Below are 25,080 nucleotides of genomic sequence, written 5' to 3' on the forward strand. Positions count from 1 at the left end.
CATAAAACAAATAACAAAGCTATCTCTTCTAAAGCCTTTATGCCATAAAAATCAAATTTTTTTGTTTATAAGCAAAGAAAAAACAACAATCTAAAACACCATAATGATTTGAGCATTTCTAAGAAGTTTTGCTTTGCTCAAAGTGACCTTCATGTTTTTTGTTATGTCACCATGTAAGGATTTGATTATATATGGAGTGAATAACTTACTTTTGTAACCTGAAAGGAAGTCTGAATCGAAGCAATTTGTGTAATGGTTCATATATCCTAAAACATCACAACCACCTAAATTATATTGGGGAAAACACAGAATAAGAGAGAAATATAAGCAACAGAGCATAGAAAATTGCAATACCATCTATTTGCAGTCTACGTGACCTGTGCCATCATCAAGCAAAAATAAAACATCGGTAACCCTCTTAGCTTTGTTCAATACCACCTGTTTCGTTTTTCATCTGGCCATCACGAAAATGAATTCCATCAAATTGGAACTCTGATGAACAAACGAAATACATAGCCAGAAGCGAACAAAGAAATCAATTTCATGGCATTGTAGAAGCGTGTTGGAGAAAAAACGAAATACCTAGAACCAGAAGTGAAAAAAGAAAATTAATTTCGCAACCGACCTCTATCTATCATAAAATCTAAGCAGTGGCGACTTCATCTTCAAGAGACGGAGGCACAACAGGTGGAGAAAAACATATTGGAACTTTTGTGTAAGTATTTCTAAGAGAGTTGAAATCGCCAATTGAGAGGAGATACAGATAAAGAGAGAGATAGAGAGAGCAGTGTGGTGACAAATTGGGAAGCGATAAAAATAAGGGTAAGGCGGTGGGAATGAGAACGTTATGTGGAAGAGAAAACAATGGATTAATGATGCGTGACGGTAACAATTTCTTATTTCTCTCGTGTATCCTTGCCCTCTGTTGCGTCCATATCTAATCTTTTTTACCTCCTCCAAATTCAAGGCTCCAAGTCCAAATTGGGATCCTGGTAGGGGGTTAATTGTCGGAGATACGGGTGGTTGTTCGGACGTAATGACAAAAAAAAAAGACGATCGATTTCAGGTTGAGTAACCAAAACAAAGTTTTTGAGTTGGGAAATAAGAGTAGGAAAGGAGAAAGGGTTAGATTTTTTTGTTGTTACCTAGAACTAATGGCTGGAAGACTTTAATAGTGACGATGGCGGCAACTGACGGTGGTTGTTGTTCTTCCTTAGAAACGGACCGGTGGTGGTCGAAGATAGTCTTCAAAAAACCTAAAAAATACCAAATATGGTGGTCTTTGTGTCGGTTCTGTAGGTGGAAATAACATCATCGACCATAAACCAAAACTCAAACCGAGCAAAAGAAACTCACACAGATACATGAACAGAAGCAGGGAAGGGACATCAACTTACCGAGGAAGCTCTAGGATGTAAGATTTGTCGTTGCTCTTTCCCTTGCCTTGGATTTAGATAGAAAACGTGGATGACGGGAGAGAGAAAGAAAAGGAGGCAAGGCAATGAAAGTTGAAATGGGTGCTAGGGTTTTTAAATAGATTGTTAAAGAGAGCTTAACTCAAATTCAAATTTTGAATAAAATCGAGATTGAGGGATGTTGATAGGAACAACTGTCATTGACCGGGAACGTAGGTGAGTTGGGTATTATGTTTTTTTTTTTTTTTTTTTACTTTTTCAATGGCCTGATAAGATCTGATTTTTTGGAATGCATAAACTCATTGTAAATATTGCATAAGGTCTTGTACCTCTTAAAATTCAACAAAACATGCTAAAGGCTTTTTAAGGTATATATATATATATATATATATATATATATATATATATATATATATATATATATATATATATATATATCCGTTAAGATTTTTTTTTTTGTAGAAAAGTAAGAAGTTTTTTTCTACATATTTTTTTGACGAACAAAATAAATGAATAACTAGATGAATAAAAAATAACATGATTCACAAAAAAAAATTCCTCAAAAAAACATCTTGATGATTCATTTATACAATGATTTTGTTGTTATTCACTAAAATTGTTATAAAAGTGAATTTTTTCTTAATTTACTAATATATATATATATATATATATATATATATATATATATATATATAGAAAAAAAACTTCTTACCTTCCTACCAAAATTTTTCCTTCTTATTTGATCTTGACTATATATATATATATCGTTAAAAAAAAGAAAAAAACGAACATTCAATAATTTTATTGGAAGATTAATATTATTCGGATTATTGTTTTAATTTGTTTATTTGAAACAAAATCATTATATAATTTAAACAAACAAAACGTTAAAAAACAAGATTAAATAATATATTCAAATAAAATGTCAAAAATATTTAAAAAAAATTAAAATTACAAAACAAAGATCAATAAATAAAGCAAAAAATAAATAATAATAATAATAATTTATATAATTTAGATAATTGATTTAAAATTTTATTTTTTTATAAATAATCTATATTAATTCTATTAAAATAAAGATAAAAAACAAATATATATATATATATATATATATATATATATATATATATATATATATATATAATAAATTGCTCAAAGAAAAAGAAAAAAGAAATAAAGGGTAATGTGGTCTTTTTATATGGAGCAAGGACCTGCAATGCAATATTCACAAACCACAGGGATGTAACCTATCAAACTTTAAACTTATAGACAAAAACTGTAAATTCGATCAACCACAGAGACCATTTCTGTAATTTACTCTAGTAACAAGTAATACATAGTATATCATTACAAAGCATATAGGTGAGAAATTTTTCAAAATAAAATCCAAAATTTTAAATTACAAGTATTTTGAAAAACTGATAATTAGTGTTTTCCACACTTTTTCAATTCCAAAAGTTTCTTTTCTAAATATAAATACGCACAACCCCACCCCCCACACACCCACCCCTAACCCAACGTATATTAATTTGTTTGTTTCATTTTATGTTAAACATTGTATTATTTGAAAATAACAAAATTTGGAAAAAACAAACTGATAGAAAACACTCATCCAAACATGTTTTTTAATTTTTTTTAATGGAAAATGAAAACTTAATCAATTTTAATAAAATGGGTTTGCTAAAATTTCTATTAAAAATTGAAAATGAATACTTTGTTTTTTCTAAAAACTTTTTCATGAAAACTGGAAACAGTTTTCCACAACCAAATATATGCTTAGTTTTATATTCATATTTTTATTGGTTATAGAAGGGTTTAATATGGCTTTGGAAAATGCAACAAAAAGTAGGTTATTTAAACAGTTCAAGATTTGGGATGGAAGCAGTGAAGTTTCATATTCTTTCTTTACTGACGACACTACTATTCTAGGCAAATCATCAAATCATTTTGAATTTATCTTGAATATTATTGTAAGAACCTAAAATTTAGAGAAAGTTGGTTTTTAGTCAAATATTAACCAAAATGGAAAAATGGTCAATTAAGAGTAAGAGATGAGATAATGAAGTTGTGACTTCATGAAAATGGTCAAGACACATTTAAGTCACTTAGAGGAGTTTAGATGAGTAAGTTCAAGAAAAAGAATTACTGCATAAGAAGATGATTGTTTTTGTCAAAATGGTAAAATGAGAATTTTACGCTTTTTTGGGCTAAGTTTTTTACTTAATAGATTAAGACCCATTTTAATTAAGTGAGATATGACTTAATAGAATTGTAGAGTATGTTCCCACCTTCACGTGGATATAAAGAACATCGAAAATGGGTTAGAAACGAAGAAGTTATGAAGGTTTCAAGTTGGGACAAAAAGTGTCCCCAAAGTTGGAATGAAATCAACAATCACTTTGCTGATCTCCAGGTGTCGCGGCGTGGTGAACGATGACAAGGATACAGACATAGTTCTTCTTCGTAAGAGAGAATGGTAATGTACTTTGCCCCCGTGGCTCAGTGTATAGGCACCACGACACGGTGGCCAAAGTAGGATGTCGTTGAGGAAGAGCACCATAGTGTAATAAACATAACGTCACGACGTGGCAATTAAGTGACTGCCTTCAACCACGGGTTAAATGGTCGCCACGGTGCGGTGAGTAGCTCACCATGGAGCGGTGTCTCATAGATTAAACCCCCTTGTCAATCTTCATTCTCGCCAAAAAAACGCTCCTTTTTTCCTTAGAGGAGGGAGCTCTGACGGTTTTTGGGGATGGAGGGTGATCAAGTGGCGGTCCAAGGTGTTAGAGACAAGGAATGAACATCATAATCCCCTAAGGTAATCATCATCTCCATTGTTAAGTTTGTAGAGCTTAAATGGTGATATGTGGAATTAAGTTAGATATGAATGATTACCCTTTAGAAGCTTTTTAATTGATGTTAGTGATAGTGTTTAGAAGCTTTAAACAAGTTTTACGTGTGATTTCCAAGATGAAATCTATATGTATGGAGTTAGGGTTTGAACCCTAAGCTAGCAATTATGTTAATTGATGCATTAGATGTTAGATTATGATGAGAGTATATGATGCTTAATCCATTGATTGTATTGAATTTAGAAATAGGGAATGAAATGTTAGAATTATGATCAATTAAGTGATCATTTTGACATTTAGAAGTAAATAAGCTCTTAATTGGCTAAAACAAGTTATAAGGAGCTTGAAATGTTGTATGAATAAGCCTTAAGCAAAAAAAAGAGCCAAGATGCATCAATTGAAGAGAGGGGCCAAGAATGATAGTTAGGCTACACATATTATCCTAGAGGTGAGCATTTGGACCGAATCGGATCGGCTCTTGTACTGAACCGGTTTGGCAGATATTGTTGGACCTCGGACTGACCTGTTGAGGCCAGTCCAAGTCCGGGTTTTCTGGCACGTGTATCCGTTGGACCGGTACAACTTTAGATACATATGATACAACTTGTTTAAATTCTACTGAAAGTTATCTATTACGACCAAGGGGTGAGTATTTGGACCCAACAGGTCCGGTCCAAAGGTCCAAATGTTCATCTTTACATTATCCAAACCCGATTTTGGAAGCTTAGGGATTTTATCTTCTTTATGTTCAAAGACCCTATAGAGGTTTTCAATTTCTATGAGAGAATTAGGTCGAATTTTTATGACACTTTCTAACGGCAAGATAGTTGGTGCTTGTAACCTTGAAGACCAATGAAGAACATATGCGAATCATATCTTATATCATGTGAACACCTTACGTTTTAATTTCCATTCTCAATACATATTGCAAAAGAAAAAAAATGTAAAAGAATCATAAAAAGGAGCTAAATAGGCTTATTGATTGGAATGTAATGTATGCCAACGGTAGAGAAAGGATTAATTAATTAATTAAAGGAGTTCCACCACAAACGCTGATGCACCCCCTCCCCCATTACACACACCTGCTGCTCCATATTTACCTCCTTTCTGCTTTAAAACCTGCATCAACACTCAACACAAACACAGAGTCAATTACTAACTATAACATTAATATAAAAAAAAAAAAAAAAAACATAAATTATATAAAAAAATAATATAAAATGTACCCCCAAAAGAGTGACTAAGATACGGGCGCCACTGCAACCTAGAGGATGTCCCAATGACACACCACCACCATGTACATTAACCTTTGCCTGAGAAAGTATACCCAAAATCATTATTATAAAATAGTAATTCAATATTTGAAGGTGAGGAATATAAATTTATAAACATTAAAAAAAAAAAAAAAACTCACTGAATTCAATCCGAGTAGTTTTTGATTTGCAAGAGCCACAACCTGTCATAATAATTACTAAATGATTATATGATTTTTTTTTTTTACAAAGCTGATTAGTATTTATTCTTTTTGACAAAAGTCTGACATGATGTGTATTCCACTTTTCGGGTTACGTTTGTAGTTATAACTGTAAATTATATAAATATTGTTGTAGACTTTTTTATTTTTGTAGTGTCATACTAATTATTAAATGTTGTTTGACTGAAACTGGGCTTTTGCATATATAAATTAAGCAGGAATTCTTACAGCAAATGCTTCATTGATTTCATAGAAATCTATTTGAGAAGCATCCAATCCAGCTCTTGAAATAGCCTTGGGTATAGCAAGTGCTGGGGTAGTAGTAAATAGCTCAGGTGCCTGCAAAGTTTTACACCAAATTTTAAAATTTTCACAAAATCCCAATTTTTTTTTAAAAATATTTTTCGCTTAATTAATTACCTGTTCAGCATCAGCATATCCAGAAACCTTTGCAATCACATGTAACCCAAGTTGAAGTGCCTTCTCACCACTAACCAACACAAGTGCAGCAGCACCATCACTGTATACAAAAATTAATAATTGTTAACTATTGAATTTAAAATTAAATAAATAAATAAATGGAATTAGTTATTGCTTACTTTATACCGGAGGAATTTCCAGCAGTCACACTGCCACCATTCTCCTTGAAAGCTGGACGCAGCTTCCTTAACTTTGCAGCATCAAACTAGAAAAATGTACAATTCAAATTATGAGTAAATTACATTTTTGGTCCCTGACCATAGCTTATTTTTGAATTTTTGGTACCAAAAAGTTGTCTCTTGCAATTTTGGCCCTTATCTAAGGTTCATGTAACATCTTTGGTCCCTTTTCTAAGTGAAGTGACTTCTTTTGGTACACAAGTATAGCTGATTTTTTCAAATTTAGTTATTTTACTTTATTCAGGGATTACAAAAACCCTTAATAAAGACCAAAATTGAAAAAATCAGCTATACTCCATGGACCAAAAACATTACATTTTTGGTCCCCAAGTATAGCTTATTTTTGCATTTTTGGTCCCAAAAAGTTTTTCCTTGCAATTTTGGTCCTTATTTGAGGTTCTTGCAACATTTTTTTGTCCCTTATGTAAGTAAAATGACTATTTTAGGTACCCAAGTATAGCTGATTTTTTCAAATATGGTCCCAAAAATTTAGTCATTTTACTTTAAACAAGGACCAAAAACCCCTAATAAGCACCAAAACTGGAAAATTCAGCTATACTCAGGGACTAAAAATGTAATTTACTCTTTAATAGAAGGTGAAGATATAATTTAGCTAGCATATAGTGACATGTCACCTTTGCCAAATCATCATCCTTGTCAACAATTGTTGATGGTCTTCCTCTTGGGCCAGGAACTTCAACCTGTAAAATTACAGACACCTGTCAGTTATAATGGTGTTGACAAAAACATTTTTATTTATCTAGTAAAAAATAGTAATCTCACAGGGGCAATTTCCCATGAAAAGGCACCATTATCTCGAGCAGCAATAGCACGTTCAAAACTCTGAATGGCATAGTCATCCTGTAGAGAAATTGTAAGTACACTGATTGCTATTATGTGTGTGTGTGTGTGTGTGTGTATATATATATATATATATATATATATATATATATATATATATACCTGTTGTTCTCTTGTTATTTCATGTGTATCTGCACATAATTCAGCACATGTTCCCATTTTGGAATCAGTGTAAACATCCCACAATCCATCTTTCAAGATTCCATCAACAAGTGTATCATGTCCAAATTTAGATCCCTTCCTGCAGTCATAAACAATTCAAGAACACTTTCAAAAAATGAGTAAGTGTAAAATTGGTCCCTGAGTATTGCTGTTTTTTGCAATTTTGGGACCTAAAGTTTTGTTTTTGCAATTTTGGTCCTTATTGGAGGCTTTTGTAACGTTTTGGTCCTTGTTCCAAGTAAAATGACTATATTACCCCTTTCTCATTTTTTTTTATATAATTTTAGTTGACTTAATGTTTTATATTAATCATCCATTTGATTTATCACAATCTATGTAGACTTCCGGTTTTACCCTTCAAATAGTGGGCCTGCTACCAGAAGACTACATGAAACAACTTGTGGTATTATCATTAATAAGGGTAGAAGTTGTAAAATTCAAACCCATTTATTGAACTACTTGATATGAACATCTAACTGAAAGATCTGAGTAGAAAAGGACAAGCTTCTCTTTATCACAGATTGATGTTAACATAAACACATGGTTTCATAATTATTATCAATGAATAATTAATTTTATACACTACCAAAGTACCAAATATATTTAAGATTAGGAAATCCCTCTATTTTATAATATCAAGAAGAGAAGATATTATATTAACCTTGCTTCTGCAATATATTTGGGGACATTGGACATGCTTTCCATGCCACCAGCTACAACTATATCATTTTGACCTAATTGGATACTCTGTGCTGCAAACATGGTGGCTGCAATTATACAAGAAAAACATGTTACACATGTCATGGAGTTCTTGACTATTTAAATGTTTTAAAAAAATGCTTTTTTTTTTTGGAAATTTGATGACATGTTTATTGAAAAAGTTGACACACCTTTCATCCCTGATGCACAAACTTTGTTAACAGATGTGGAGACCACTGTATTAGGGATTCCTGCACCTAATGCTGCTTGTCTAGCGGGACCCTGTCCCAAATTAGCACCAAGAACATTTCCAAAGAAAACTTCTTCTACAAGAGATGGATCAATGTTTGCCCTCTTTAGAGCACCTGAAGTTTTACATAAAGAAAGTAAGTAAATTAAAACTTTATGTGAGGAAAGATGAAAAAAAAGAAAGTTGAACTTACATTGAATTGCAATGGACCCAAGTTTGGTGGCTGGTAAAGATGAAAGAGAACCAAGAAATCCACCAAGTGGTGTGCGTGCAACACCAACAATACATACATCTGTTCATGCAAAACCAAGGTGTAAGTTAATGGAAACATCAAACATGAGATTGCTTCATTTTATTTCATGTCAAAGCTATAATTTTCCAAGTGCAAAAAATGCACAAGGTAACTACTTCTTAAACAGAATATTGTATGATCTTCTTAACTAGATATTACCAGCATTTTTATTGGATAGGATATATGTTATAAAATTCATTTTTTTTCCCTCAACCAACAACAATTTCAGACATAGATTCGCCAAAATTGAAGTGTAACTTTTTGTAACACATGGTTTTACTGAGATAAAGATGTAAGATAAGCATAAGAAGCAGGAGCTCGTATAGTGTATTATACATATATGTGGAAATCTTGTTTTGCTGTGATAAATGATAATCAAACAAATTGTCTGGGTGAGTAGATAGCTTATTCTTATTCTGGGAAACAAGTCGACTAAAACCTTCCTAATCTCAGAACTATAATAAAATTTACATGCAAGAATAATAAACTTACCTCTAGGCTTGATCTTATCAGAACCATCCGCTGCCGCAGCTGGAGCCATCACAATGTGTAATAGGATATCTGTTTTACATTTACGTAAAAGAATTCAGATTTCAAGTCGAAGAAAATCAAGTACATATGTCAAATTAGAGATGTTTCTCTTTCTCATCCGCCAACGAACAAATCTTATTGCTTAACAGTCGAATCGATGATTCTCTTTTCAAACTACCCTGGAATGATTCCGATTCGTACTTATCAATTAAATACTACGTTTCACAAACCAATAACCTAAGCTAACAGATCGACTCGAAAAAAAATCCTCAATCATCCCACAATAGATCCATGTAGAAAAGAATCGGATAAATCGTGATTTTTTCTAACAAAAAGACACATGGAGCATGAAATTTTCGACATGAATTGTAGTATGAGAAAAGAAATCGATTAAACGATAGGAAAGTACCTTCGAAATCGGAATGCTCTGCAGCAGGTAGCACTGTGTGTTGTTGTGCGAGTGAGTGAGGGAGAGATGCAGGTGGTTCGGAGAAATCGGAGTGAAAGCACTGCTTATTTATATGGTGTTGGAAGACAGGTAGGTGGGGAAGGCGGCACACGATTGTAGCCTATATTAATATCAGCTATTTTAATTACCTGACCTTATTGACTATTTGACTTCAATATTATCTCATTCTATACAATAAGAATGCTACATGATTCATCTAAAAAACTAAAGATTATGTTGGCAAAATTAAAAATTAATTGAAAGTTGGAAAGTGGAAAGTGGAAAGTGGAAGTTAGTAACTTTTATTTATACGGAAATGTTAATAAAAAATTACTTGTTAGCATTTAAAAAGGTAAAATTATATACAAAATTAAAAGTTCAATGCTTCTAAAATCTAAAAGTTTTTGAAATAGCTTTTAGATTATATTTATGGAGAAATTAAATATTCTTCTATTATTTGCTCCTATCTATATTCCTATTTATATAAAATAATAACATATAGAATCCATTAATTCTTTCTTTTAATCCCTTATTTTAATCTAATGAATAGAAAAAAAAAATATTGGAACAAAATATATAGAAGGATATTTGATTTCTCTTTATCTTATTATTATGATTTGTAAATTGTAATCATATTGAACACCAATTATATATACAAAACACAAAAAAGTAATAGAAGTTTTTTACTTAGTGCCACAACACTAAAGAATTATCTATTTTAATTCGAACTTATGTTATCATCTAACTCAATCAATATGCTTATTAACAACATGTAGTATAAACTAAACCATGATTAAATTGTATCAAATTTAAGGAGATAATATAAATATGTATATAATCAACAAAAAATCACTAATGATATATTAGATGTATTTTAATGCGTCATTAAAACGTCTATTATATATAAGATTGATAATTTTGATGTTGCACTACACGTTTTCTCTATCATTCTTATTTAAAAACCTTATTTTTATATTAAAACTATAAATAAATAAAATAAACATTTTCCTTTTGAGGTGGAAAGTTTATTATATAATTTTCTAGCGGCCTCTTGTTGAAAAGGTTTAATCACAAGTGGGGTTTCTGTTGTTCCAATTCATGAATTCATGTTCGTGTGATGCAAGATTATATTTAAAATAAATGACGAGCGGAAGGTTTTAGCCATTATAACTTTATTTACATTCATAATATTTTAAAATATTGGTGATCTGTTTTAATATCATATAAATTGTATATAGTAACTGTCGATATGAAAGGAAATCCAAAATGTTGTTTCATTCGATGGGTTCTGATTGGGAAGAATCTGGTCAACTTCGGATGACCCTAAAACATTTGTCAATGGATGCCTCTTCTTGACCTTTTTATGCCCAAAATATTATATCTATCTTTTATTTTTTTAGAACGGTTTTCTATGTCTAAGATATCACATCTACCTTTTATTTTTATTTTTAGAACAGCTAGATTTAAAAAAAAAAAAAAAAAAAAAAGCCAAACAAACAAACCATAGTAAGAAGCTAAAGCCAAAATGAAACAATTACAGCAGAGTGTTTAAAATGGGATTTTAAAACCATAAATTCCATTGAACAAAGAATTTATGTTTTCGATGCACCACCCAATTAAAAGAAAAAGTTTAGCAACCAAACACTTTTAAGAAAAAAATAATTAACACTCTCCACTTGATCCATGCAAATCGGACATATGGAACTAGAGATATAGATACCTCTAGAAATAAGGTTGTCTTTAGTAGGAGGACGTTTTAAAGTTCTCCAACTAAATGTATTCACTTTGAGTGGTACCAATCTATTCCATTTCGTTTCACCCGAATCATGCGGTAACACTAAGTCGTCAATAACCTCTCGCGTATCTTTCATTGAAAACTCGACATTATTAGCCGAGTTCCACACCCAAGAATCTTTAGAATCCCGAAACTGGATATTAGCTAATAAGTCTATCATTGCCGAAAATTGAGAAAGTTGAGCACCTCCTTTTGGATCATATTTCCAACGCAACTGCTAGTTATTATCGTGTTTTACTGCGACGCCTACAACATAACAATTAGAATTGACATCCAAAGCAGTCTATCTAGGAAACAACTCGATCAGGGGAACATTCCGAAAACATCTATATTATATATATATATATATATATATATATATATATATATATATATATATATATATATATATATATATATATATATATATATAGAGAGAGAGGTAGGTTCCATTGATATTCTGTGACATCCCGGAATTTAGGGCTTAATCTGTAAAGGGTTAGATCACCGCGAACCTTTTCGTATCTCGACGGATCGAATTTTAATTCATATTATAGTAAAAATATTTGTAAAAGTCAAAAAAATCAGACGTTTCAGACCAATTATGCGCGAAACTTTAAACGTAAATTCCTGGAGTTATACAACTCAAAAAAAAATCCGTTCGGGTTTTTAAAATCCTAGAATTAAAATCTATCGATCGGAACCATCAGAAAAATTTGTTGACATCGAGAATTTGACACGTGAAACGATATCCGTTTTAAGACTTAATGGGATTTTATACTTTGGTAAAAATAATAATAATAATAATAAATAAATAAATATATGCATATTAGTATATATATATATATATATATATATATATATATATATATATATATATATATATATATATATATATATATATATATATATATATATATATATATATGTCTAGGGGCATATTTACAATTTTTAGAAACTATTTTGATATCAAATTATGAGATTAGGGTAGAGTTTGTTCGAGTGACAAATAGTAGGGACAATAGGTGTCAAACATCAAAATTTGTGTCTTCTTCCTCAGTCCATCGACTGGTTTCCTTTCCCCCTTCTGCAACTGGTGTAAAACGAATCACATAAAGCAACTGGACTCAGTATCTCAAATATGATCCCTTTGACTAAATTGATAGGTCCCTTTCCACCCCTTGGGCTGAAAACTTCAGATCCTAGGTGATAAAGAGAGGATCTCGGCTTTGAGTCCCACCATTAAACAACCACCTCCATTATTCTTCTCGTTTTACACCAACCACTGCCTCTTACCGCCTACTGTCGCCCCTCCCCCTCGTTACCCACCTCCGTTTCTTACTTCTCCGGCGAAGAGGACCACCACAGTCAACGGTGGCAGCCCCTTCGCCTCCTCCTGTCGTAACCCACCTCCATTGCGACATCATTGCTGCTTTCCCTTCTGTTTTTCTTTCCACCGTGTGCTGCCGAACAGAAGAGAGACGAGGCAGCTGGAGCCGACGAAGCAACCACCGCCACCTTCTTGCCATCGCCGACCCACCCCATTGCCGCCAACACTGTTGAAAGTCCGACACCACCGCTGCCGCCTGCTGCTGTTGCGAATTCAGAAACCCACAACCACCACTCTTTCCGTTACTCTGCCTCCCTTGCTTTCCTTCGTTTGTTGCTACCAAGAACCACCACCACCGTGAGAGTGGTGTTGCTATCGTGACCACTGAGAAACCCACCACCACCACCATTGCTGTTGAGAAGAGCTTGACCAGACACCTTCACCTTATGTTGCCACTGTAGGTTGGATTCTCTACCATCATCACCTTCGGTTATGCATTCGTATCAATCGATCAGTAGACCTTGAAGTGGGTCTTGTTTCTCAAATTGGCGCCCTGTAAACGAGTTCAGACGGACAAGATGACCAGTTCAAACTTTATTTAATTCTATTATAAATAAACCCTCAACTCTCAGACTTGTACAGATTTGGCCCCTCCCCTAGAAATAATCCATCATTTAAGTCAAACTGCCATTAAGAGGACCAAGAACAGTCCCTTCCTCCGAAAACCTTAACAGTTTTAGTCCTGGAAACTCAAATAGTTTTAAATGTGCATTTCCAGTCCATCCCATCGAAAATCTTAGCAAGATGGGTCCGAAATTTGCATCTTAGGCTGTGAATATACAATTTCAGTCCCTTCCTAGGAAATATATTACCAGATCAGTCCCTCGTTAAATGGTTTTAACAAAATAAATCCCTAGAATTTATTTATTTTAATAAAGACCACTCCATACCTAATAATTAATACCAAAACTACCCTTTTGGTTATTTAGGTAATATAAATAAACCCGATGATTCGTTTTAAGGGAACGGGACGTCATGAAACGATTTTCACGACAAGTTTCACCCTTGAGCCTCGTTCACGCTTCAAGGGTGAGTGTTTACGGCCCCTTTTTAATATTTTTACGTTTTGGGGGAGAATACATGTGCTATATATATATTTATTGATCTTGACAAACACTTACCGATTTCAAAACTAATTTATAAATACTATTTTATTAAATAATACTTCATATACAAATAAACTAGCGATAAATATGTTTGATGTAAATATGTTACAGTTGCTTTTAAATAATACAACTAGTCCGATATAACAAATGATTTATGCATACAAAATATCATGATTTTATGACAAAATATGTTATAAAACTTATGTCATAAAAAGTTACCACATTTGTAGTATTTCAAGCGCATATCAACCATACACATATGAGTTATCAAACTCTTGTCTTGAAATCATTTATGTACTGTGTACACTACCATGAGATTTACCACTTATTGAACGAGTATTACACATTTTTATGGATTTTCTTATCGAGTATAACCGGCTTTTCATGACAAACTCTAGTTAAGGGCCTTATGAGTGAGACATTATTCATTACCCTAAGTGAAAATAAACACTTAGAAGACCCACACCACTATAACCGTTAATCTTCGGAGCTGAGATACTTATGTATAGATCTATACGGGTTGACACCCCCACCCGTGGTTGCTAGCTACAACCTCGACCGATCAATCGAAGCGGGTGATAAATATCTAAAACAGTTTTATGACGTCCAATGAAGCGTCGTAGGGGTAGGTACAGTCACATAGCTCGGTTATAGGACTCACTATAAGCTTTAACTAGATCTCATAATCTAGAAACCACGGATCCGGTTTCTCTGATTATCAAACATTTTGAGTATGGATTTACTCACGGTTCTCTAAGTACCAAACATTTTCAGTATGGATTTACTCACAGTTTCTCTGATTACCAAACATTTTGCGGATGGATTTACTCACAGTTTCTCTGATTACTAAACATTTTGAGTATGGATTTACTTATGGTTCTCTGATCACCAAACATTGAGTATAGATTTACTCACGGTTTCTCCGATTAACAAACATTTTGAGTATGGATTTACTCACGGTTTCTCTGAATACTAAACATTTTGAGAATGGATTTACTCATGGTTTCACTGATTACCAAACATTTTAAGTACGAATTTACTTATGATTTCTCTGTCTATCAAATATTTTAAGTATGAATTTGCTTACAATTTCTCTTTTATCAAACATGGTTCAAACTACAAAAAGAATACTTTTTAGTCTTTTAAAGTATCATTACTGCGGTTAGCAGAAAACCTGTAAACTCTCACCAACCTTGTGTTGACCCTCAAAATTTCATGTATTCTTAGGGTATCACCAAACGAGCTTTCAGTCAGAAGATTAGTCATGGATTTCAGGCGACCTAGTTTATCAAATTTTTGTTAAATCGGCCTATCTGTTAAAGCAACTTTATGAATTTATTATTATGAACTTTGTATTCAAATCTTAAAGTGTAATGTAACTGCTATGTTGTTATTGTTGTAACTTGTGATGTATATTCAATTTGCTTGTGATCCATGAATTAAGTCGCACAGCCCGGTGTATTCCGCCGCCTCGGTCGGGGGTGTGACAGATTGGTATCAGCAGTGGCGGAGGCCTTAAGGGGCCAGGGGAGGCCATGGCCCCCCAGCTTTTTTGACTAAGAACAGGTAAGATGTAGGGCTAGAACATTATATCCTACAATAATATTGAAAATATTTAAGATATTATTGTATTCTACCAAAAAATCATTAGTTTTTAAGTGAAATATAAGATTAAACTTCCAGATTTGAGAGGGAACCGTTATAGTTTTTTATCCCATAAAAATTTCAAAAATAAGAAATCTAAATCTAAAATTCAAAACTTAACAAATCGTAATCCTCATTTAAACTCACCTGTTAAAAAAAAGCCCACAAATTCTCTTCAATCTAAACTTTTCTAGAACCTACAAATAAGAGAAAACAAAACTTCAAGTAAAAACCAAAAAACCCTAGTTGCATCTCTCCAGTCTCCAGTCGCCGCTTTAGAGATGGCTCCCTTTTCTGCAGGAAACCTTTGCTCCACCACGCCCTTGTGTGTTTGACCGGGTGCTCATCTCGCCCATTTCGACTTTGAGACCTCTTCGTCACTGTATGTATAATACTCCCTCGAATATTTTAGTTTTGCTTTTGCCTCTAAATTTAGATAAGCTCTTTGTTTTGTTTTTGTTGCTTAGTCAAAATGCTATGTAAAGGTAGAAGGCTAAAAGACTTTTCTGGTGTCAGCTTTTGTTGCGCCCTTTGTTTTGTACTTCAATTAATATGCTAGCAATAAAAATCTCTTGTTTTTTTACTTGGTTAATTTTATTTAATTGTTGTCTTATGTTAGGGTCTATACTATATATAATATATATTTGTAATGTAATTTAATTATTTTATTAACATTTTAAGATTGTCAATTATATTAGACCTTTCGAGATTCAATTCTATGTGTTTAATGTGATTTATAGGTTAATTATTAATTTCAAGATAGTCAATTTTGATTAGTTTTTTTTTTATGATTTTAGCTTTATTAGAGAATAAAGGTATATTGAACATTTATGTAATTTTTGGTTAAAATGGACTAATCAATAATATGGATGGATATATTGATTGAATTCTATAACCTTATAGAGAATAATTGTAAAATATGAATTTGTTTCTCATTTCTAATAATAACATACTATGTAAAAATATAAATTAGCTTTTGAAAAATCAAAACAAATATATATTCGCCTTCTTTGGTATCTAGCCCCCCTAGTTTTAGTGTCCGTATTCCGCCCCTGGGTATCAGAGCTAAATTGGCTATAGAGAACTCGTATCCTCGAAAGAGGAAATACAACTATAGCTACAAGCTCCTAATAAAAGTATTATTAATAAATATACTACTTCTCGACTGCTCACGAGAGAGGCAACAGGTTTGAAGGGCCGCTAGGGTTGCTGGATTTCAAAACGGCTTAATTGCCACAATGCTCCTACCTCCGGTGTTTCATGTCTGGCCCTCGTATGTGATTGGTAGTCTTGGAGTACAAGACAAATTTAATAATACTACAAACTTCACAAACAATAATATAAAAGAGTTATATATAGATACTCTGACCCGCGATGAGAACACTTAATAAAAATTCTGACATGCCTTCAACTAAAGCTTCCAACTCAACCCTTTAGGTCAAAAGCCTCAACTAAGGTTAATATCGTACATAGGCCATACCATAAATAAACTAGGAATGTGCGCCTATGTTATTTATGGTCGGGCTAGTGAACAACCAACCTTGAGCGACGAGTTTGACAGAATACAATGGTTGAGAGTTTTAGAGATTAAAGGATGTTCTCAAGACTCGATGCAAATACATAATACCTAAAATCCTTATATCAACTCCCAGACAACACATACATCTTAAAAATCATAAACATACTTAAATATCTGGGATAACATCCAGATTATCCTGATTTACCTAAATTCGAAGAAGAACAAACAACCAATAGCTTCGTGAAAGAGAAACCTATAGTTCCCAGTCGATCGTTCAGTAGATAACAAAATGTTCGAATTTTGCTATATTCATTTATTTCCAGATAAAAATAAAACCGTAAAAAAAAACAAAAATAGTGCTTTACTTAAATTAAGGAGCGTTAAATAATTACAAAAGTTAGTTACAAGAATTATATATTTACTAAATTACTATTTTACTTAATTAATAGCGAATTAACTTGTGAGATCAAAATAAACAGGTGGACGAGATTGGTTTTAATGGTTTCTTAAAAGATTTTGGTTTCTTATTGAATATCGGAACATTACAGCTACAAAAAGACATGTATCGATGTTATGTATGATGATTTTTAAATATTTAGAAAAAAAAAATTGGTTTTAAAAGTTTAGTTGATATTATGATACCAATTATTCTAGTATATGATTGTTTATTAGACAACTTTTAAAACGTGAATGATTTTATTACGTCACACTTAAAAGACAACTCACGTTTCAATGATAGCACCCTCTTAAAAAATGTGTTGCATATGTAGTTAAAGTGTTTTACAAAGTTATATCAATGTACTTTATTCGTACCCATAATAGCAATATACTTGTAATTTTTACTCATAATAGCAACATATTTACATTTTGGCTACCATTATTCTCATTATCAGTAAAGAAATATAAGCATGTTGCTATTGTGAGTATGCTGCTATTATACGTAAAGAAATGTAAAGTATGCTGATACAATGAGTTACACATTGTTATGATTGATGAAATATGAAAATACCTCGCTATTTTGGGGTAAAGAAATGTAATTACATAGTTATATCGGGTAAAATTAAATACATTTATATTGGTAAAAAAAAAAAAAGCAAAGGGACTTCTATATTGTATCCATTTGCAATTGAGCTTTACTTTCTTTTCTATACAGCTATGTATACAAAATAATACATGTGTTTAAAAAATGCTATTTAGGTACTTAAATTGGGAACCTAAATAATGTCCCTAAATTTAGATCATCTTTTCAAAATTATCAAGCTTCTTCACCCTTTGCATTGACCTAATAAGTAATGCTAGAAAAACACCTGCATTCATATAATTTGTTAATATTCATCACCTACAAAATAAAATCCCAACTTAAAAACAAAATTTAATTACATTTTCGGTCCTTGATTATAACTGAGTTTTTAAGTTTTGGTCCTTATTCGAGGTTATTGTAACATTTTGGTCCCTGAGTATAGCTGATTTTTGCAATTTTGGTCCTTATTTGAGGTTCTTGTAACATTTTTTGGTCCTTGAGTATAACTGATTTTTCAAATTGGGTCCTTATTTGAGGTTCTTGTAACATTTTTGGTCCTTGACTATAGCTGATTTTTGCAAATTTAGTCCTTGAGGTTCTTGTAACATTTTTGGTACTGGGGTATAACTAACTGAGTTTTGCAATTTTGATCCTCTTTGAGGTACTTGTAACATTTTGGTTCTTGAATATAACTGATTTTTGTGATTTTGGTCCTTATTTGAGGTTCTTGATACATTTTTGGTCCTTAAGTATTACTGATTGTTACAGTTTTGGTCCTTTTTGAGGTTCTTGTAACATTTTTGGTCCTTTTCCCAAGTAAAATGATTGATTTTGGTCCCTGAGCATAACTGGTTTTTCATTTTGTACCAAAAAATATAGTTATTTCACATGGAATAGTGAGTAGTGACCAAAAACCTTACACAAACCTCAAATAAGGACCACGATTGCAAGATGAAACTTTTTCGGACCAAAATTGAAAAAAATAGCTTACCTCAAGGACTCAAAATGTAATTTACTCTAAAAAAAATTTATATCACTCACCAGCAGCAATAAATGACCCATTTGCTATAAGTTGGTTGCCTTGAGTGGTCATTGTGAGACCAATATTTACAAGTGTACCCCCGAGAACTGTATACAGGGTTCCCATTTGCAATATTGTTGCCTTCCTAGCTGCTCTCTCAGACTAATAAACATTTAAAAATATTAAAATAATTATAAAAAAAATTGCTATTATGGGGTAAAAAAAAATGTAAAGTATACCTCGAGAACTCTGACACGAAGTTTAAGGTCTCCTGATTCTAGTTGTTTTACAAACTCTTCGATTCGTTGAACTCTATAAGGCATTGACATCGTGTATGATCTTGCCTGAAAGTTTTTAGAAACATTTAACAATTTTATATTTTTAATATTTTTATTTAAGGGAAAATAGTGAAAGATATATATATTTTACATCATCCGCTTGTTTTCGTATCTCCTGTACAAGTTGTGTCCCACTGCGCTGTTGTTTGAGATCTAATAGCTCCTGTAAGTCATTTAAAAATGTGATGTCAGAGGACACAGATTTAAATATTTTTTCAAACTTAAGTGTAGACATGTGAAAGTATTATATTTCTAATTAGTTTTTATTTTAAGAAGAAACAGCCCCTTAGAAAAATATCTAACCTGTGCATAAGGTGCAGCAATCTTGACAAATGAAAAATCTGGATCCAGTGAATAGCCAATTCCTATGAGACATAATTATAAATAGTGAGATTGGCTATATTGTATATGAATATGCATATTTATGTACATATATATATTAATATTAGTGTGTGTGTGTGTGTGTGTGTGTAGAAAGAGAGAGGAAGGTGACCTTCAAGAGTGGAAAATGCCCTAATCACAAATGTGAAGTTTGATGGGAAGCGGAAAGGTTGATCTGTGGCAATGGAAAATAAATCCTGCAAGCAAATCATGACATTATCAAAAAAGTCTTGTTGCATTAAACTTGTGAAATTACGTTTTAGCCCATCCAGGAAACTTAAAAGTAATTGTAAAAGTGCATGAAACAGCATACCTCGCCTATTGCAGCCAAAGTTGTTTGCTGATCTGGTGACTGGTTTAAAGAATTATCCAAAAAAAACTGAACAGATCTTCTCACCTATGATTGAAATATACAATCAGGTATTAGAAGTTAGAACATAAGACACTGAAATTTGAGTTAATTACATTTTTGTCCCATGTATAGCTGATTTTTGCAATTTTGATCCCATAAAGTTTTCTCTTGCGGTTTTGGTCCTTATTTGAGGTTTTTGTAACTTTTTTGGTTCTTGTTCTGATGTAGTCATTTTACTTGGAACAGGGACCAAAAATGTTACAAAAACCTTAGATAAAGACCAAAATTGCAAGAGAAAACTTTTAGGTACCAATACTGAAAGTATCAGCTATACTCAAGGACCAAAAATGTAATTCACTCTTGAAACTTTATTGAGTAAATTACAAATATGGTCCCTATATTTTCTGAATTTTTACCATGTTTAGTCCAAATTTGAAACCTTTTGCAGTTTTAGTCCTTATTTCAAGGTTCCAGGGACCAAAATTGATATGAAACCTTGAAATAAGGACCAAAATTGAAAAAAAGTGTCATTTTTGGAGTAAACACGGTAAAATGATAAAACACAGGAACTATTTCTGTAATTTACTCAATTTTGAATGATAAAATACTATTTTACATACTGATGACATGTCTCCAGTAGGTTGAAGTGCTTCAAGACTTATCAAACTGTTCATAACCTGCAAAAATAACAATAAAAGATGCTATTTTTAAGCTAATCCAAGTACTTACTGTATTGAAGCACCTAAAATAATACAAAAGTTTTTAGACCTTTTTTGCATCTTTTTCATAAACTGCATAAAAAAGATCCATCAATCTTTCTCTAGTGAAGGATTTAATCTCCCCCATCATGCCAAAATCATAGTAGATTAGTGATTCATCAGAGTCAATTGCAAGATTTCCAGGGTGAGGATCAGCATGAAAGAAACCAGTTTTCAGTATCTGCATATAGAATTGACAAAATTTAATAAAACTGATGTGAAAAGAAAAAGACTTTTGTTAATCAATAAATATGAGTTATGACAGATGATGGATAAGGATGAAGTTTATTAAACCTGAATCAGGTATGCTTCAATGGCATGTGAAGAGATTTGAGATCGACTGTAACCCCTTTCTTTTATCAAATCCAAATTATTGATCTTAATGCCTGTTTAACATAAATTTAATTATGGTAAGTAACTATATGACTCTTTGGAAATAAATAACAGATTAAATAAACCCAAATAATAATAGAGTTCAGATTGAAACCTGGTACATACTCCAAAGTTAGCACCTTTGTTGCAGTATAATCCCAGAATACTTGCTGCATGACAACAATGACCATTAAATTATATCATAATGCATAAAATTCCATGATATATATATTTTTTCTTGATGTTATAAATCAGTTATTACAATTAAAAAAAAAAAAGGAAAGGGCTCCAGGAAGAAACATACAGGCACTCGGACCCACTTAACATTACGAAAATCCCTACGAAATTTATCAGCATTTTTCCCTTCGTTTATATAATCAATCTCCTCATACAAGATCCTGCAAAAAATCAACTTAGTAAAGGACCATTTTATCCTTGTGTATAAAGTGGCTGAATGGGTAATGGAGTCAGTCTGGATGAAGTGTTGTATACATAAAGACTTTGTTTTTTTTGGTTCGAATGAACTTTATGAATCTAAGAAAATGACCATTTTATCCTTATGTGTATAGAAATGATGGTAGACTTGAAGACATTCAAATGAACTGTTTGAATATGAGTAAACGACCATTTTACCCTAAAGCTTCAGTATTATCATGGAATGGGTTTGGCTCGATAAAGTGTTGTATACGTAAAGACTTTATTTTTTTGGACTGAATGAACTGTCTTACTCTCAGTAAATGACCATTTTACCCTTCTGTATAGAAATGATGGTAAATATGAACATCAGACAAAATCTTCACTATTATCATGGAATGCATACTTACTTGGCACATTCATCATAGATGCCTATCCAGTCTCTTGTTGGACCACCAAGACTTTCACTCCTTTGAAAATACTCAGCCACCAGCTTTAAATTCTCTGAATGAAAAAAGGGTATTAATGAGTCATGGTAAAAACTAAAAACTGAAAAATTGTAGGTAAATACGTAAGAGGGATACTCACTTAAATCTATGTCAAAAAGTTTCTTCAAACCAGGTCTTTGAACTTTAACAACCACTTTCTCTCCATTATGTAATATTGCACGATGTACCTAAACCAAAAAATTTCATGAGGTCCATATTAAGATAATTTAATTAGATTTAAAAAGAAATGATAGAGATAGACTTCACCTGACCAAGACTAGCAGCTGCAATTGGTCTTTCTTCAAACTCCTTAAAGATTATATGAACAGGAGCTCCCAATTCTTTTTCAATAAAACCTTTTGCTTTTGCTGGTGAGAAAGCTGGTACTCTGTCCTGAATCATATTTAACAATAAAACATCAGAATCCTCATTTTAACCTTTGATGTAATCTAGAAGTTATATTTAGAGAAGGCAAACTATACCTGTAATTTAGCAAGCTCATCGACAAATTCACGTGGAAATAGATCTGATCTTGTTGAAGATAACTGCCCTAGTTTTATAAAAGTTGGGCCAAGTTGAAGCACACTCTCTCTTAACCATGAAGCTGTTTTTCTTCTTCTGTTTTTCTGAATATGCATATAGCAGTTAGTAAATGGATGATAACAGAAACTAAGGGGTTGATTCTTTTTTACTTAATGGGCTTAATGGGGAAAAAACAGAAACAGCCATATTCAGATATAACTATACAAACCTGTTTTTCTTCTGTGAAGCCTCCAGGATATGCCCATTTTGCATTGTCCAATAGAACGCGAACACGCAAAGAAAGAACAAAAGACCAAACATCTATTGATCTTTGTACCGAATTATAATTTTCATTTGCCCAACTGAAACTTTCATCTGATGGCAAGACCTTTAATTCTTCAGAAGATGGAAATCCTGTGGGTTCTTTATCTTTTACAGACTTAACTAGTGCTGGAGTGGTTTCTCTCTTAACAAGACTTGTTCCATTAACAATTTGTGCTGATCTTGATCCATTCACTAATCCTGATGTTTGTTTGGATGGTGTCTTGTTGTTTACAAGTTCACTGGTGGAAACCATGGTGACTGGTTTACCATTGGAACCCAACTTTACAGGTTTACCATTGGGACCCAAATTTACTGGTTTACCATTGGCACCCAACTTCACAGTTTGACCATTTGTATCCAACTTTACAGGTCGACCGTTGGTACCAAATTTCATGGGCGATTCTGTCTGCTGCATCTTAACATGAAATTTGCGAAACCTTTCAGTTTTATGTGAAGCACATTCATGGCGATCCAACTTCTGGATAGAAAGAGATCTTGAGAAGCTGAGATTTTCAGCTGTTCTTCCTTGATTTACCAATTGTACATCACGGCAATAGCAGCTATTAGAAGCCAGTATTGCCGCCATTTAAGAAGAAACACACCTGAAGTTTTACATATTTGTGAGCCAAAGAGAAAACCTAACTTGCATATCCAACTCGAATTAAAGCAATATATCGAACATAGCACAACCTGAAAACAAGTTAATCACTTGCTTTGACCTTTTCGATATATGAATCATATCAATTAAGAAATTCAAACGATAGTAAAAAAAACATATAGAATTGTCTCACGAATCAATCTGAACAAGCGAGAATATGCTACATAAACACATCCGAGAGAAGCTGAAATTGAAATTGAAACTGACGATGCTTACAGAGTAAATTGACGAAGGAGATTCAGATACAGATCGTCAAGGTTCTGAATCAAGCGTAGTGACGAGAAAATATCAAGAAGTAGATATAGACAGAGCAAGCAACTGAATCAAGGAAGTACGAAGCATGTAACGTGCAGACTGCTACCTTCAGTTTCTACTTTTTCATCAATGCTCGATACTGCATAGCGACAAATAGCGATGGCGAATCTCTTCATGATCTGTTCGTTTAACGACCGCAGCACCAAATTTTTACGCTTGAATATTCTGATTGGTGGGAGTAATCCGCCATTTGTGTCTCCTATTGATTGGCTAACCATTGCATTACGTGTCTTTCTCAATCCCCCACACTCCCATATTTTCTCTTTATTTATTATTTATTTTTTTTAGTAAATTTATTTTTGACAAAATTGCACTTGTATGTATTTTTTCTAGGTTTTGGTCCCAACCTCAATTTTTTTTGGATTGTTGGCCCATTTGAACATGTTTGTATGTGGTTTTGGTCTAGGATGTCAAAAAGTCTCATGAGGCCCCGTCCCGTTTGGGGATATTTATTAAAAAAAATCGGGGACGGGGGCGGGGATGGGCAATATAGTAAGACTACCAAATGGTATCATAACTAAAAATACTAACTAAGACTACCCAAAAGTTCTCCTCTTCACCAAGGCATAATGTCATGCTACCTGTTCCAACACACAAAGAAAACCAACAAACAAATAACAAGTGTTAGCATAAGCTAAGTGAGTCAGTATAGTACAGTGTTAAGAGAACATACATATCATAGATAGATTCACACAAAACATTCACACACCATCAATGACTCACAGGCACGACATACAAAATCACACCACATAACAAACACAAGTTTAGCTCAATTTATTTTATTTCTTTAGTTAGAGCTTGTTTTGTTAGTTACTCTCCTCAACGCCACTGTAACTAATTTTATCTCACCGATTTACCGCTTAAATATTATTATATAATATTTTGTTTCTCTGCTTTACATTAATAAATACTCACCGCTCACCATTGTAATTATTAAAGTATTACCTTCTAGTTAGGGTCCATTTATTCACCGCAAAAACCCCAAAGCAAGACCCTGTTCGCTACTAACGTGACCGGCACGACCCAATGCACTAAGT

The 25,080-nt window shown here is 32.7% G+C and overlaps 2 protein-coding genes across 3 annotated transcripts; both read right to left on the reverse strand.

Annotated features, from left to right (window-relative positions):
* Window positions 1–5,123: 5,123 nt before the first annotated feature.
* On the reverse strand, window positions 5,124–9,726 carry LOC145123716 (acetyl-CoA acetyltransferase 2-like). The gene is made up of 14 exons (XM_079058930.1): window positions 9,608–9,726; window positions 9,160–9,228; window positions 8,569–8,667; window positions 8,317–8,490; window positions 8,088–8,193; window positions 7,367–7,505; window positions 7,187–7,264; window positions 7,039–7,104; window positions 6,344–6,429; window positions 6,165–6,264; window positions 5,973–6,083; window positions 5,685–5,726; window positions 5,497–5,583; window positions 5,124–5,389 (listed from the first exon to the last, which is right to left on the reverse strand). Exons 2-14 carry the CDS (start codon window positions 9,206–9,208, stop codon window positions 5,300–5,302), a joined length of 1,227 nt encoding a protein of 408 aa, XP_078915056.1. The 5' UTR covers window positions 9,209–9,228; window positions 9,608–9,726; the 3' UTR covers window positions 5,124–5,299.
* Window positions 9,727–18,068: 8,342 nt separating this feature from the next.
* LOC145124173 (protein ACTIVITY OF BC1 COMPLEX KINASE 7, chloroplastic-like) lies at window positions 18,069–24,209 on the reverse strand. Of its 2 annotated transcripts, XM_079059417.1 has the most exons (18): window positions 23,945–24,209; window positions 22,976–23,672; window positions 22,707–22,850; window positions 22,492–22,617; window positions 22,325–22,412; window positions 22,147–22,240; window positions 21,627–21,720; window positions 21,438–21,492; window positions 21,245–21,336; window positions 20,961–21,131; window positions 20,813–20,869; window positions 20,154–20,237; window positions 19,953–20,037; window positions 19,763–19,824; window positions 19,551–19,622; window positions 19,361–19,465; window positions 19,142–19,283; window positions 18,069–18,386 (listed from the first exon to the last, which is right to left on the reverse strand). In XM_079059417.1, the coding sequence occupies exons 2-18, from the start codon at window positions 23,654–23,656 to the stop codon at window positions 18,313–18,315; spliced, it is 2,226 nt and encodes a 741-aa protein (XP_078915543.1). In that variant the 5' UTR covers window positions 23,657–23,672; window positions 23,945–24,209; the 3' UTR covers window positions 18,069–18,312. The 2 variants fall into 2 exon arrangements, with proteins under 2 accessions (XP_078915543.1, XP_078915544.1); XM_079059418.1 differs by lacking the exon at window positions 23,945–24,209 and having other exon boundaries at window positions 22,976–23,690.
* Window positions 24,210–25,080: the final 871 nt, after the last annotated feature.

This window comes from Lactuca virosa, chromosome 7 (genome assembly GCF_052849685.1).
Source record: "Lactuca virosa cultivar CGN04683 chromosome 7, Lactuca_virosa_CGN04683_v6, whole genome shotgun sequence".
Lineage (NCBI taxonomy): Eukaryota > Viridiplantae > Streptophyta > Magnoliopsida > Asterales > Asteraceae > Lactuca > Lactuca virosa.

What these genes read in the sequence shown, in the direction of transcription:
- LOC145124173 (XM_079059417.1), bottom strand. Translation starts at nt 23,656, where the DNA reads ATGGCGGCAATACTGGCTTCTAATAGCTGCTATTGCCGTGATGTACAA. An exon ending in AACTTTGGAGTATGTACCAG is followed by an intron (nt 21,337 to 21,437) that starts GTTTCAATCTGA and finishes TATGTTAAACAG; the next exon opens with GCATTAAGATCAATAATTTG. An exon ending in TTGCTGCACCTTATGCACAG is followed by an intron (nt 19,623 to 19,762) that starts GTTAGATATTTT and finishes AATGACTTACAG; the next exon opens with GAGCTATTAGATCTCAAACA.
- LOC145123716 (XM_079058930.1), bottom strand. Translation starts at nt 9,208, where the DNA reads ATGGCTCCAGCTGCGGCAGCGGATGGTTCTGATAAGATCAAGCCTAGA. An exon ending in AAATAACAAGAGAACAACAG is followed by an intron (nt 7,265 to 7,366) that starts GTATATATATAT and finishes ATTTCTCTACAG; the next exon opens with GATGACTATGCCATTCAGAG. An exon ending in AGGATGATGATTTGGCAAAG is followed by an intron (nt 6,430 to 7,038) that starts GTGACATGTCAC and finishes ACATTTTTCTAG; the next exon opens with TTTGATGCTGCAAAGTTAAG.